The following is a 16,079-nucleotide window of genomic DNA, read 5'->3' on the forward strand; positions in this document are numbered from 1 at the left end:
AGAGTTTCTTATAAGTAGTAATCTCCCAAATCAGCTGGACAAATTCAGAGATCACAACAAGTAGAGGAATTGTTATGTTTTAGAAAAACATTTGAAAGGAAATAAGTTGTGATGAGAGCAGGTGGAAAGAAACAAGAACTATGAGCTGGACCAATGCTCACTGAGGTATTTTTATTTTTATTTATTTATTTATTTATTTTATTTTTTTTTTTTAAAGAGGTTTGCTGTTCCAGTGCGTTGAGGTTCCAGAATCAGTGAGCCTGGGTTTTTTATTTTATTTTATTTATTTATTTATTTTTAATATTTTAATTTTTTTATTATTATTATTTATTCATGACAGTCACACAGAGAGAGAGAGAGAGAGGCAGAGACACAGGCAGAGGGAGAAGCAGGCTCCATGCACCGGGAGCCCGACGTGGGATTTGATCCCGGGCCCCCAGGATCGCGCCCTGGGCCAAAGGCAGGCGCCAAACCGCTGCGCCACCCAGGGATCCCTCACTGAGGTATTTTTAAATTTGGAAACAATAACATGCCTATCACGTAGCAGATCCCAATAAATGCAAACGGGATTACTTGCACGCAAGGTTTAGCTCCCCTGCTCAGTTAGGAGATCCTATAAAGTTTCTTCTGACTCTCCCTCCAAAGTGCCTACAAATACATTGCCTTCTGGGTAGTAAGAGTTCAACAACGTCCGTCTGCTGAAGAAAGAAATGAAAGTAGTTAATAATTCTATATTGTCCTTCCTAAACACTGCCTCTATTGATAATCATACTTGTTTTTCCTTATCTCTGTGCCTTTGCCGCTACAACTAGGGAAGGACATGTGTGAGCGACCTCCAAGTGGATCCTTACTCCCTGTGAAATGATCCACTTGCCCTCTCCTGCTGTCACAGGTGGAAGAAATTTTAGGAACCCAGTCCTGGGGTTTTTAGGCTGTGGTCACTCCTACCACCTTGTGGTGGGGAGTGACCCAAACTCCGCTTCAATCAGCAACACAGCTTTTATCTGTTTTATATTATTTAGTGGGCTTTCTAATACAATTTCATTTGTGTAGTTTCTGAAACTAAGCAAAATCTGAAAACCATGGACTTGCAAACCCTCTCATTTCATAAGGAGACAGACAGCAGCTGAGCGACGTAGAGCTGTGGCTAGAAACCAATTCTTCAGACACTTTTTCCAAAATTCTTCCTCACACATCAAACAGCCCCTAATTTGGGGTTTTTTTAAGTCACCCCCACATAGAGTTGCCAGATGGGACACCTGATGTCCATTAAATTTAAACATCAGATAAACAACAACAAAATTTTTGAGTATATATCAAATACAGCTGCATTTGTCCAGCTGTCCAAACACCAGAGTCCCTAAATGCTTCCTCTTGGAAACTGCTGCAGCACCTGGGCCCTCAGAGTGTTGCTCTCAGGAGACTATTATTTAACTCTCAGTTTGAATCACAAAAATTCAGCCCATAAATCATACTCTTCACATGCTATTATGGATGGTATCAAGATGAAATAGCCATTACCACAACAATCCTGATCATTCATTAGGGTAAAATGAGGACTTTCCTATTTTAAGTGGAAAGTGTGACCTGTCAGGGTTCCCTTGAAGACCATGACCTGCACACATTCACAATTTAGTAGATCAAGTGCTCGTGCCCATCTGGGATTGACAAAAGGATGCGTCTGTGTGAAGGGAGTTGTAACATCTGCGCTGTTGACTTTTGAGGTCAGTTAAGCAATCAAGCCATAAATCATCAATTGCTTCCTTGTCTTAGGCATCAAATCACATCTCTTCCTAGGTACACTAATAGTTCTTCACTTCTGGTTCCTCTCCACAGGGAGCTCCATTACAAATTGCATTTGCCGAGCATACTGCTGCAATAGAGAGGAGTAAAGAAAGCCCCCATCCTTGAGATGCCCACATTTTAGAAAGTCAGGCCAATGTGAAATATAATGTGTAGTATGCCAAGCACTACAGTGAGGGTAAATAAGCAGGAGGGCCATGGGAGACAAGTCCAGGACGCCTGGAGAAGGTGAAAAGGGAGGGCCACGGAGATGGGACAGCAGGATCAAAGGCTCAAGGCACTAAATGCCGTGATAGTGTGTTCCAAAAACCATGAATAGGTTAGTGTTGCTTGAATGCAAAATCTAAGATGAAGAAAGAAATGATGAGGTTAGGGTCTATAACATAAAATAGAAAATGACTAGGAAAGCTCTAGGCAGTAAAGCAGCACGGTCAGATATAGGTTTTGGATAAAGCCAAATGGAGGCAGTCTGGACAGGGAGTGGGGGGTGGGGTGCAGGGCAAGGGGGACAGTGTACACAGTCTCCATCCAAGAGTAAACCATGGTCCATATAGAAGATGGAGACAGGCTTATCTAGGCTAATGAGGAAGGGAGAGGATCTGGGTTTGAGAAATATATACAAGGCCAAATAGGTGAGATGTGGTTGGTTGTGTATGAATGGTAAGAGGGAAAGAAAAGAACAAAGCCCAGTGTTCTAACTTGGGTAACCAGGTGGGTAAATATTCTGCCAAAGGAGACATAAAGTTCTCCTAATCTCAGGGGGGCACTCCGAGCCCATCCCTTTGTCATCACAGATTGAAATATGTCGTTACTGTGCGCTTATTCGTTCACTGGCAGCCTGCCCCCCCCCCCACCCGGACTGAAAACGCAGGGGGCAGAACCATGTCTGGTGTGCAGACCCCTGTATCACCGGCGCCAGCCCGGGGGGAGCCAGAGCTGGCACATGATAACTAGTTGTCAAGGAGAAAGATAAATACCAAACACTGCATGGTAGCCACATATATGTAGAATGTGGGGAGGGGGGGAACTTGAACTTCTGGAGAGGATAGAAAAGAGGTTGCCAGGAACTGGGGCGGAGGAAGGCAGGGATAGGGAGATGGGGAGTCATTGGGAAAGGGTATAGACCTTCGGGTCTAAGATAAACAGGGGTCCCGCGAGCAACTACAGTTGATAACACTACGGTGTGTAACTGAAAGCTGCTAGGAGCGAGGAACAAGAACGGTAAATATGTGAGGTGATAGATGTGTTAAGGTATCACAGTGTATGCATAGGCCAAATGGTAACTTTGTACACCTTAAATAAATCTTGCAACTTTGTCAATTATATGTTAACAAAGCTGAATAAATAAATAAGGGCCAAGAATTACATCCTGAGGAAAGGAATATACGAGAAAAAAGGACACTCATGTAACCAATTGCCTTCCAGTGAATCCGAAACCGCTGTGGAAAAAGCCAGGTGAGGATAATCGGGAGGCAGCAGGAAATGAATCTGACTGAATTTTGGGGGCAGAATAGGTTTTGAGATAAAGGTGTGAGAGGTACCAGCAAGTGATAAAACAGTGTGAGAAGAGCATCAAGAGCAAACCCCAATGAAATTCAACATTTAAAGGGATTTACTTCCTCCCACTTTGTGGTCAGTTACCTCTGCCTTCTAGAAGTACACCGTCCCCACCCCCTGGGCTGCTCACAGAGCTGACCTAAGACACAACTCAGGGACACACTTCTAGGTTGTGCCCCAGGAAGCGCCCACCTGTGCCTTTATGACCTTTCCAACGCAACACCATATGCCTGTAATATCTTCCTCCCATTTTGCCCACTCAGTTTTCTGGGTTCTGTAAATACACCCTGAATTCTATGAAATTCTCCTCCAAGAAATCTTCCTCCCTGAAATCCTCCTGTAGACCACAGGTTAGCAACCATCCTGAATATTCTAGCCTTCAAACCACAAATTGCCATTCTGCTTAATCAAAATGTAGAACTCTTATGCTTTGCCAGTTCTTTTTCCAAATAGATATCTTTATCATCTATCTTTAAGATCACATTAGGCTTGGGATGCCTGGGTGGCTCAGTGGTTGAGCATCTGCTTTCGGCTCTGGGCGTGATCCTGGGGTCCAGGGATTGAGTCCCAGGATCAAGTCCCACATCTGGCTCCGTGCAGGGATCCTGCTTCTCCCTCTGCCTGTGTCTCTGCCTCTCTCTGTGTCTCTCATGAATAAATAGAATTTTTAAGAAAAAAAAAAAACATCAAATTAGGCCTGTGTTGATATAAACACCTGTGTTTAATACTCATTGGTTTATTGGGAGGCTACTGCAGGGGTCTGCATGCTTTGACCTCTTGCATACCCCGAAGAAACCGTAGGCTATGCCAAGCAGGGTGACAGGACATCCTGCATTTTTTAGCATTAGTCTGTTGAAGTGACCCTATAACCAGGTGATACGTCAAACTATGCATTTTTGGCTCAGAAAATGTGGTTAGGGCAGGAATGCTTTGTAGACTGTGTGGTCTTTAGAATTAGGCATTTGACATAAGATTTTTAGAAATAACCAAAAAAGGAAATTGAGCTTCTAAATCCCTAGCTTTGTCAAAAGCCAACAGGGTTCCTTTAACTAGAAAGATTAAAAAGACAATAACTAGAAAGGAAAATGTCTCATTCCATATGATAAATATATATTTATGTCTATGTGCCAATGTGATTTTCAGTGATGGATTGGTTGGGAATAAATTTATCTGCAAATCACAAGCCTCCTTTTCCCTCAAAACAAGTTTAGAGATAGGCAGTCCTTGTTAGCCTAGTAGCTGCTGGGAGGGACCCCCTGGGACTCAGGCTCCTCCTGCCAGTCTCTCTGCCATCGCTAGCTATACTGACTTGTCCTCACCCTTGTCATCTCATGGACAGTGATTACTGGTTGCTCCACTTCCAGGTTTCATATCCCTCAGGAGACAGGAGAAAGTGAGTAGAGACAAGGAGGAAAAGGAACTTGTTTTAATCAGGAAGAGAAGTCCTTCCCAGTGATTTTCATCTACCTCTCACTGACCATCTCCAGCTACAAGAGGACAGAGATCAACACTGTAGCTTTTACAACTGCTGTGACAGAACCTGGCAAGAGATGGGAGAAATGAAAACTGGGAACTGTCAATAATTTCAGACAAGAATAAATCTAAGTGACATTATTATATCTGCATATTTCCTAAAATCTTGTGAGCATATTTTGATCTAGTTTATATGGGCTAATGTTGGTTTCTATTTGCATAATTCTTAGAGTGATCTTATGTCAACATTTTCCACTCCAAATGAACAGTATTCCCCTCCTTTTTTTTATATGGTCTACTTTGTCAAAGTGAGCTAGGAAAAGGATTAAAAATATTTCCAGATGCTAACGCAGGTAATTGGAGGAATAAGATATATTTTTAGCCACCTGTTATTTTTTTAATTGGTTCCTGGAATTTTTCCCAAGGGCAGTAAGAATATCTTTGGTTGGCAAGCAGCAGGACCGTGGATAATTTTTCCTATCTTCCCACATGTTTGCCCTGCTAGCTACATTACATAAATTGGAATTTGTACAGATGTAAAGTCAGAGAATGGGTTTTGTTTGTGTGGAGGCTTTTCCACGGAGCAGTGCTTTGTCGCCATCTGGTGGACAACCTCATCTTTGCAGTGTCAGTGACGGTTCTCAAGGCTGGCTGCGCTTTGGGTCAACAGTGGTGCTGGTGAACAATCTGGACACCCAGGCCCCTCCCAGACCAATTCAGTCAGGTCTGGGAAAGGATCCAGGCCGCAGTACTTTTTGTTTTTTAAAAGATATATCATTTTAATGTGCAATTATGGTTAAGATCCACTGAGTTAGAAGAAGCTCTAAACTGGTGATGGGTAGTGGACAAGCATCCCCCTCCCCCCCGTTAGACTGCCATAAAGGAAAAAGAACAATCTTTCAGGTATATTCTATAGTCTTCCAGAGGCCCTTTTCCACCTTCCAGAGGGGAACTCAGCAAGTTGATGCCAAGAATATAAGAAATCTAAACTTAAATTACTGGGCAGACCCGGGGACGCAGCAGTTTAGCCTCCTGCAGCCTAGGGTGAGACCCTGGATTGAGTCCCGCCTCGGGCTCCCTGCATGGACCCTGCTTCTCCCTCTGCCTGTGTCTCTGCCTCTCTCTCTCTCTCTGTCTCTATGAATAAATAAATAAATGATCTTTTAAAAAAAAAAATAAACTTAAATTACTTCCTGTGTGATTCTCCCTATGATGAGACACTGTGCTGAGCAAATACACAATTGGGCCTCACCCTGGGCAAAACTGACAAGCAGTCTCAATCTGATTTTAATAACTTATATATTTATAAATTTTTTTTTACATATTTTCTCATTTAATTTTCTCAAGGACCCATGAAGGTGGGTATCCCTTCTTGCCATGAGTGTCAGCACTCATCTAAGAACAGAACCCCAGAGAATCTTAGGTGTCCACTCAAACCCTGCTTTTCCCATCTTCTCTCATTAAAACTTAAGTTTGCTGAACAACACTGTATTGTATAATTGAAATTTCCTACTAGAGCTTAAATTTGCTAACCAAAAAATGGTTAGGTACCAGCAAGTATGTGAGGTGATGCATGTGTTAATTAACTCAGTGGAGGGGAACTCTTCACAATGCATACATTGTGTATACACAATGTATACATTAAATCATCACTTTGTACTCTTTAAATCTTACAATTTTGTCAATTATATCTCAGTAAAGCTGAAAAAATAGAAATACCTGGGTAAGGATTAGGTATTCCATGTAGTATTTTTATCCATGCACGTTTTCTATAATCTTATTTACAAATGAAAGGTTTTTTGAAAATATTTTTTAAAACTGTAAAGATGTTTCTTTCTCAGTTTGCTATCTTTTTTTTTCCAACTGATTACAGATTTACTTAATGTGCACTTGATAACCTTGAAAGGAAAATACATCAAAGGCATATATACACTTATAGTTCTTATACACGTAGCATGGAAATACATCGTTTTTTACATATCCCAGAAGACATTCAAATGAAGATAGATTCAAACTAGTCATCCTTTTTAGAAGCTTCTCAAACTGACTGCCACTTATTCCTCATGTCCTATGATCCCATTTCCTGACCCCAGCCTTGGAGCAATCATTATAGTTTTACCTCTACTTCTGGCTTTGTTTTCCCATGATAACCAAGGACTTTGAGTATCTTTTCATATGTATATCGACCACTGCCTGTATCTTCTTTAGTGAAGGATCTTTCAAGTCTTTTATTAGATTTGTATTGGGCTGGTTGTGTTGTTACAATTTGATATATTCTTAAAGTTTCTCCCAGTTAGTGGCTCCTACGCAATGTATTATTTTTCTCATGATTTTTACGACTATGCTGATTTTTCCTTCAAATTTGTCTTTATGGCTGGCTTTCAGTAATTTGACTATGATCTTCCTAGGTGTAGTCTTTTTTGGATTTATAGTTAATTGGGGTTTACAGAGATTCAGTGTTTCTTCATAAAACATAAAATGGCCATTTTCTTCAAACATTTTTTCTGCCCTATTTTCACTTTTTTTAATCCTTACGAATCTTCAATTAAATGTGTGTCAATCTATTTGATATTGTTCTACGGACCCTGAGGCTCTGTTTTTTCTTCAGTCTCTTTTCTCCAGCTCGGGCAATTTAAATTGATGTGGTTTCAAGTTTACTGACACTTTCTTCTGACATTTCTACTAAATCTATCCAGTATATTTTTCATGTTATTTTACTTTTCTGTTCTAACAATTCCATTTTATTTTTCTTCATACTTTCCATTTCTCTGCTGAGATTCCTTATGTCCACAGTCATTAAGATGACATTTCCTTTAAATCCCTGAACATATACCCTTAAGAGTTGCTTTAAAGTTTTTCTGCAAAATTCAACATGGCCTGTCAAGCTTTGTTTTGACTCTGAATCACACATTAAAAAAGATATGTTATAGAGAATCTATATTGTATATTCTTAAGGGTGTTGATTTCTGTTCCAGGAGATTACTACTTTCAACTTTATGTAGGTTTGGTTTTATGCTTTGTTAGAGCTGAAACAAGAAAGCAGTGTCACCTTGTTCAACCTTAGTGGGGAACATGCATGCTGAGCAACTCAAATTTTTTGCCATTCTGCACATGTCTGAGAATGACTACAAAAGTGTCTACAGTACTGATTCTATAGTTACATTTTCACAAGTAAGCAAATTTGCAAGCATAATCAATGAATGAAGATCAACTGTGTATCTATTTTTAGCATAATGAAAGCAAGTAACATAATAAAAACTTACTAGTGCTTGAAAAGTTTTAATGAGCTATTTTAATGGAAATTTTCCTAAACATGGTGTCTCTTAAGCAAGACACTGAAGAGAACTTTCTTCCCTGACTCAAGGTCATTATAATAAACTAAACAATGATACAATCCAATGAAATCTTTAAGGTTTTACATATATAAATTTATGCTCTTAGATTTAAAAGCCCCAGTTGGCAACAATTCTTGAGGCCTCTGCTCTGTTTTTTCACTCCTATTGGTGTTTTTTTAAAAACCTCAATATACTGTATGTTACTAGCTCTATGATCTTGAGAAAAGTAAATTTTATGGGTCTGTTTTCTTATCTATAAAATTACGAAAAGGCATTCCTAAGGCCCCTCCCAGGTCTAAAATTATACCTTTTCTAGCTATCTGTACTTTTCAACCTCTAGATGCTTCCTTTCTTTCTGTTTCTGATCTTCTGTTCCAAAAGAATAGGAACGCCAACTCTATTTGATCACTAACAAAAAAAAAAAAGACTTTCTAATTAAAGACTTGAGATCTTTTCTAAATTATGTGCATATAAATTCTGGCTACTAGGAGACCTATACACACTCCTGGGCTTAGTTATAATCCAAACAGTCATGTAAAATCAGTTGTATTTCCTAACAAATGAAGTAAAAACAATTCATAAGACACTGTTAAATATAAGTAAACCAAACCTGTGACCTTATGTGTAAAAACAAAAAATAACAGCATCTTTCCTAAGATCCTCATCGATCCTATGCCTAGAATAAAAGGAAAATGAATACAGATTGAAAAACCATTATAGAGCATAATGTATAAACTTGTCAAATCACTAAGTTGTACCTGAAGCTAACTTAATACTGTCAACTATACTCAAATTTTAAAAAAGAGAAAAGCTATTATAGAAGTCTTAGAAAATCCCTTGTTACTGTAAAAGACTGTTTATCGATTATGTTTACAGTTTGTTGCAACAGCCATTTTCTTGGGAGAAAGCTTGAGTGTAAAGCCATTTGTAAAAGGCTTTGCCATACTCATTTTAATATGTGCCTGTTGCTGTTAACTTTTGATGAATAAAAACCTATCTTTTCACATAAAAAAAAAAAAAAAAAAAAAAAAAAAAGAAGTCTTAGAAAAGCAAATTATGCTGTTGACTTATTGTCTTTATTGAATTAAAATTACACTGTTTATAAAATAGTGATGTATACATAGGATTTAATGCATCATAATATATACAATTATCTTTGAAAATTCAGAATGCAAGTTACAATGATTATGAACATAAAACTTATATTAAAACATTCTCAATCAGTGATTTATTTAGCTGTTTTAGTTCGAAGTCGTCGTTTGAGAATCTGATGATCACTCTCCTTTACTTTATGGTCCATCAAAATCTGAAATGAACAATTTCAGTGTTTTATAAATAAAAGCTTATTTATAATTTAGTAGTATCTACTCATGTGCTTAATAATTGGAATAACAGCTACATAGTAATATTTCTTTGTCCTTTTAGACTGCAGATATACTTATCTTCTATTAAAAAGCACTGTCCAAAGTAATAGATTTTATAAAGATTCTTTCAACACTACCCGACATAATATTAAAATAATCTACACTCTATGTTGAATTCAGGACATAGGTAGCTTGAAGTAATCACTGAAATATTTGGAGGCAAGTGCCTCAAAGAATTTTTAAGAAATGACCTTTCACAGCAACAAGTACAAGAATCCCCCCTTATCTGTGGAACCTATGTTCTAACACCCCCCAGTGGATGCCTGAAACCAAGGATAGTACCAAACCCTATGTATACTGTTTTCCTATACACACCTATGATATAGTATAATTTATGAGTTAGGCACATTATTACACTATCAAAAACCACAATTAATAAAACAATATAATACATTATAGTAAGTTATGTGAATGTGTGTCTCTTCTAAGTATCATATTGTACTGAACTCTCCCTTCTTTTTGTGATGATGAGAAATGATAAAATGCCTATGTGATGAGATGAAGTGAGGTGAATGACACAGGCACTGTGACATGGTATTAAGCTATTACTGACCTTCTGACAATTTATCAGGAGAAGGATCATCTGCTTCTAGACCAGTGATCATCGGACACTGAAAACATGGAAAGTGAAACCAAGGAAAAGAAGGGACTACCGTATATAACTTAGAAAAGTAGAAAGAGCATTATACTGCAACTAAGAAAAGAAAGAAGTTCAGCCAAGGGAAGAAACTGTGTACTAATCAGAGAATGGTGATGGTGAAAAGTAACCAAGAGAATAGTATTTCCAATCAAGGGCTTGGCCTAATTGACCCTAATTCTTCACCTGCCTTCCAGTGCCTTTTATCTGTTAGAAACTGTTGCAGAAGGTCTCTCTCCTGATTTCTCTGAGCCACTTCCTGTTGAAGGCTTCTCCTTAAATTACTTTTCTACCATCCCTTTCATCTACTAGGCAAATGCAAGCATGATGGAAAATTAGAAGTTTCCTTGTAACAGCACAGACTGTTCTGAGTGAAGAGGATGAGTCATTGAGTCAGGATGACAAACTACAGTCTTTTCTTAAAAAAACCTGGAAGGCTTAGCGGAAAGGTGGGAGGAAATGACTGAATGTCAATTCTGTATTTTTACCAGGCCCACTTAGGCCAGATTTGTACAACTCTTGTGATAAAGTTAACAAAAAAACAAAACAAAACAAAACAAAAACTGGTATTAGAAACAAATAAATTACTAAACAGTGATAATTCTATTGAAGGAATTAAAATTTCCAAATGTGAATGTGTGACACTTGTATACATTTATGCAGCACTTATATTTAATTATTATAAATTTAATATTTAACATCAAATAGCAAAAGTGTAACACTGAAGCACATTTTAAGAGGTGTGACTTAAAAAAATAAAAATTCAAACTATTATAAAATTCAGATTGTTATGAATACTTCAGAATTAAAAAGAACAGGAACAGTTTTGCTTTTAAGAAAACCAAAAAGAGGAGCTTACCACTTGGCCAGATATATCAATAGGAGATGAAATCACATTTGTGTATAATTTCCGTTTGGCCTGTTTTGGTCGAGACAGATTTTCTTTACTCACTTCTACATTTGAGAGCTTTGAGGAGCTCATCGTTTCAATTATCTTCTTTGCTGTGAAAAAAATATATATCATTTAAATCTTGAAAAAAATAACTTTCTAACTGGAAAGGTTTGAAATCCTTAATAAAGAGAAAACATACCATATTAACGAGAAAAAGTACTGCAACTTATAAATGGTGAAAGAACATGACTAGTCAATTAACAAAGAAAAAATTAAATGTCTCATACATGCATGAAGTAATAAATAGCAAAAACGAAAAGGCGAATAAATAAAATATCATTTGACTAATGTCCAACATGGTGAAAGTTTAGTAAATTATAGAACAACCAATAAAATTCAGGGGTCTTTAATGACTTGAAGAGGCTTATGCTGTTATGCAAAAAAGCAGGATAATATGTATTTACTGGACCACGCAGCAGTACTCTTATGCCAAGATATCTGCAGACAATATTAAGTGAAAGTAGTTTGCGAGCCCTTTGCTTATCATTAACAACCCCCCACACACAGTAAATCAAATTGTTAATAGTGGATTGCCTCTGGGAAGTGGAACAAAAATTTTAAATTCTTTCTTTTTGTACAGTTGTCCTTCAACAGGTACATGCTGATTTTTTAATAGAAAACATATTTCCATCTGGAAAACCTCCTGGGTAGAAAATCCTTATACATATAAAATCAACTATATATATATTTTAAAATAGAAACAAAATTGAAGGAAATATGCTAAATTGAAAATCTACTTGTCCAAGATTAAGTTGGGCTGCCAGACGTCAGAGTAGCCAGTTAAGTCAATAAGCCAAAATAAAAGTAACACTTAAGCTTTTAACCACTTACTGCAATAGAATAAGCAAGAGGCACAACCTGAGAATGTGTCAACTCCCACCCCACTTTTCATCTTTCCCTAGGTGTGGTCTAGGTCAGGAAGATCAGCACAGAAAAGGAGGGTCACCTCACTGCCAAGGCAGTACTGTACAAAAAGCTCTTGCACTTGCAGTTTAATGGGCCTTGAGGCTGGAGGCCAGAAGGAAGAGCTAAGTGTGTAAAAAGACTTGAGATCTTTTTAAGATCTCATAAGTAAAAGTCAAGTCAGAGTGGAGAAAGTCAAGGTTTCCTCCCCTTGCCTGTCATAGGAAGGTCCTAGGCAGCAGTGCCTGAGGAATTTCTCTGCTGAAGGCCCCCAGTAAAGAGGCTCTGAATGATGGGACCTTGGCTAGGACTGCAGATATGTATAAGGGCATTGCTGGCCAGGGTCCTGAGTCCTCAACTGTAACTCCCTTCAGAGGCTACACTCGGATGTGGGGAGGGCAGCTTTCACCATGAGGCCTAACAGGTAAAGTCTTTGTAACTGTCTATGGTCAGGCTAAAAAGAAAAAAAAGCAATCACACATAGGATTTTGGCCTGTTGCTACCAAACTCTTTACTACAATGTGTCAGCCACTAAACCAAGAGCTGAGGATGTGAATTACACAGACATGTTGCACTTGTGAGGCTCATACTGTAGTGGAAAAGAAAAGAAAACAAAAATTATAGCTTAAATAATTCAATTTGTACTTTGAAAAGATCACTCTGGCGTCCATTAACTGGATGGACAGGAGACAGACAAGTGGGAAAAGGTGGGAAGCCAGTGAACAAAGGAGGGAAATAATAATAGTTATCAAGTACAGAATTTTAAAAATTAATTTCTATTTTTTCCTTACATTTCCAAGTGATCAACAATAGATACAGTATAGTTATAATCCAAAGTTCTTCTACTCCTAGAAATAAATTTTTAAAAATCCACACTTAAGGGCACCTGGCTGGCCCCATGATAATAGCATGTGACTCGATCTCAAGCCCCATGTTGAGTATAGAGATTAAATAAACTTAAAACACACACACACACACACACACACACACACACACACACACACCCCAGGTGTATAGGTAGGGAAACTGTTAAAGAGCTGAGTCAACCAAGCACGAGAGTTAATTACCATATGGGTACTTCCCTTTCCTTGAAAACCAATTTTCTTTTGCTATGTAAGTGCTCATCAATGTAATTTAAATAAAATACGTAAGAATCTAAAATAATAACTCCTGCCTCTCCACATTTAGACATTTAACAGTTCGCTGTTTGTCCCTCCAGATATCTTTTCTGCTTAGCTTCATCATAACTTTTAAAAATGTACATTTTTTTTTTAAAAATGTGGTGTGATTAAATCCAAAGTTCCCAAGCTGTGCACTAAGACATACTACAGCCAACTCACAGGAGCACCTTGAAATATTTTAAGTTTTCAAAGAAAACAATGACACACAATAGGTAGTTCATAATTTTGGGGATCCCTGGGTGGCGCAGCGGTTTGGCGCCTGCCTTTGGCCCAGGGAGTGATCCTGGAGTCCCGGGATTGAGTCCCGCATCGGACTCCTGGCATGGAGCCTGCTTCTCATTCCTCCTGTGTCTCTGCCTCTCTCTCTCTCTCTCTATCATAAATAAATTAATTAAAAAAAAAAACTAAAAAATAGGTAGTTCATAATTTTAAGTGATAACACATTACATTCCTTTTGATGATGACATATCTTTGCAACCAGGATTTTCAGAAGCTGAATTTTCAGTGGTCATGTGGTCTTAGCACTAATGGATAAAATATTAGGTGTTTCTATGGGTGTAGGGGAACAATGAAAAAATATCACTGAGACATTAAGGCCACTGGTGTTAAGCTATTACTGACCTGACAATTTATCAGGAGGAGGATCATCTGTGTTTATGTAAATGTGTACAGAAAAAGTATATATCTTAGTATGTGTATATGCATTTATACATAATTAACATGGCTAATGTTATAAAGAAAAAAGCATTAAGCAATTAAACTCAATAAATATTTATAGAATATATATCTTTGACATATATGAATGGATAATGTTTGTCAATGCACAGAAATAAAATACTATAAGAATGTATACCATAATACAGTGATTACCTCTAGAGGGTGTAATCCTGCCAGCATTTCAATACCCAAGAGTTAATCCCATCTATTCAAAAATTATCAAATTTTCTCTTAGCCTCTGAATCAAAATAACTCTCTTCCCTCCAATACTACCATAGCACTTTGCTTGGATCCCTGTAATTACATTAATCAGGCTGCTCTGGATGAATTAAGCTGACCCTTGAACAACACAGAGCTTTGGGATGCTGACCTCCCATAATGTCAAAAATCCAAGTACAACTTTTGACTCTCCAAAAACTTGACTACTAATAGCCTACTGTTGATCAGAACTCTTACTGATTAACACACATTTGGTTGTATTATATATTATATTCTAACAATAAACTAAAGAAAACAAAATGTTATTAAGAAAATCATAAGTAAGAAAAAGTACATTTACAATAATATACTTATCAAAAAATATCCACGGGGTGCCTGGATAGCTCAGTCAGTTAGGTGGTTTGAATCTTGATTTTGGGTCAGGTCATGATCTCATGGTTGTGAGACTGAGCTCCCCCGTCGGGCTCTGCACTGGACATGGAGCCTGCTTAGGATTCTCTCTCTCCCTCTCCCTCTGCCCCCACCTTTAAAAAGAAAACAAAACAAAGCCAAAACAAAAAACATCCACATATAAGTGGACCTGTGCAGTGAAAACCTGTGTTGTTCAAAGGTCAACTGTACCAACATATTGTTCTCCCTCCTCCACTCCAGAAAACATTTAAGCATGCCATCCTCTCATACATCCTCCCACAGTACTCAATAGAGGACAATGTCTATTCAAACTATGGTAATCACTGTTGTTGAGCTTACACACTAATCAGATATTAGAAAACAACCTATGTTTAACATAAAAGGTCATTCAGTTTTCTGCAAACCTTTGGATTGAAGAATTGTTGGAGAATGTTGTAAGAAGTCTCCAAATTTCTGTAGCGTTCCTTCCTTTTTCTTAGTGGCCATGTTTGTACTAATTGTGGATGCCTGACTCCGTAAAGAGTATGTTTTCTTAGATGATGGACGTGTGGAAACCTAAAAAAAATAAACATTTTTTGCTGCTGTTGATCAGAAATGTTAGAAAGAAATAGCTATAACTACAGCTGAATTAAAGAGGCAAGACACAGATCACATTTGCAAGCAGGGAACTTAAGATTAAGTATATGAAGAGTGGATGAATGAACCAAAGAATGGCAAAGTGGGTGTGACAGGCAGAGTGCTGACTCAAGTATCAAAGGGCCTGCTGCTGGCCAAATGCTAAAGGTTATATTCTAAGCCTAATTAGATGAATAAGAAATGGAAGATAAATGAGTTTATATAACTGGACAAAACTGGATTTCTGAGTAATTAATGATCAACTTTAACACCTTTATTTTTATATTCTACTTTATAAATGCAAGTTAAGAAAATGGTCAATTCTGAACACATTAAAAGACAAACCTTTTTTTCCTTTTTGACAGAAGAATTTCTATGCTCAGAATCAGGAGACTTCAAGTTAGAACTGGGTGTAGCATTCTTCTTATTTTCACATTTCACCAAGTCCTAAAATTAATGCATTTCAGCACTGGTTAATTTCTTGACAATATTTTCTTCTCTAGGCTCAAAAAAAAAAAAAAGATGATGGTTCTTAACCATCATCAACTCAACCAAGGGTGAGTTAAGTGTCTCCCCAGAAGACACTGACAATGTCTGAAGATATTTTGTGTTGTCATTGCTGGAGGGATGGTATTTACTGGCAAACCAGTGGTAGAGGCCAGGATGAGGATTTAATACACACATATATTGCAACATGACTGAAGGTATGAATTTTTCACATACATCATAAATGATGAAATTACATAAGCTAAATAAAATATTGTAGAAGGGATAACATCTTTTATTTGAACTCCGTTTCTAAAATATAGCAATATACCTACACTTTCCCTACTCCCAAATCATGCAGAGTAT

General features: G+C 37.7%; 1 protein-coding gene across 3 annotated transcripts in view; it reads right to left on the reverse strand.

Moving 5' to 3' along the window:
• Positions 1-9,228: 9,228 nt before the first annotated feature.
• KIF20B (kinesin family member 20B) overlaps positions 9,229-16,079 on the reverse strand; it is a 75,711-nt gene continuing 68,860 nt past the window's right edge. For 2 of the 3 annotated variants that reach the window (XM_041746244.1, XM_041746243.1), the window contains exons 29-32: positions 15,573-15,674; positions 15,017-15,167; positions 11,089-11,231; positions 9,229-9,474 (exon numbers count right to left, since the gene is read on the reverse strand). In XM_041746244.1, coding sequence (XP_041602178.1) covers positions 9,397-9,474; positions 11,089-11,231; positions 15,017-15,167; positions 15,573-15,674 — 474 coding nt within the window. In that variant the 3' untranslated portion in view covers positions 9,229-9,396. Of the gene's footprint in view, positions 9,475-11,088; positions 11,232-15,016; positions 15,170-15,572; positions 15,675-16,079 lie in introns of those variants that run through there. The other variant, XM_041746245.1, reaches the window with a different exon arrangement.

The sequence above is a fragment of the Vulpes lagopus genome, chromosome 2, assembly GCF_018345385.1.
Source record: "Vulpes lagopus strain Blue_001 chromosome 2, ASM1834538v1, whole genome shotgun sequence".
In the NCBI taxonomy this organism is placed as follows: Eukaryota; Metazoa; Chordata; class Mammalia; order Carnivora; family Canidae; genus Vulpes; species Vulpes lagopus.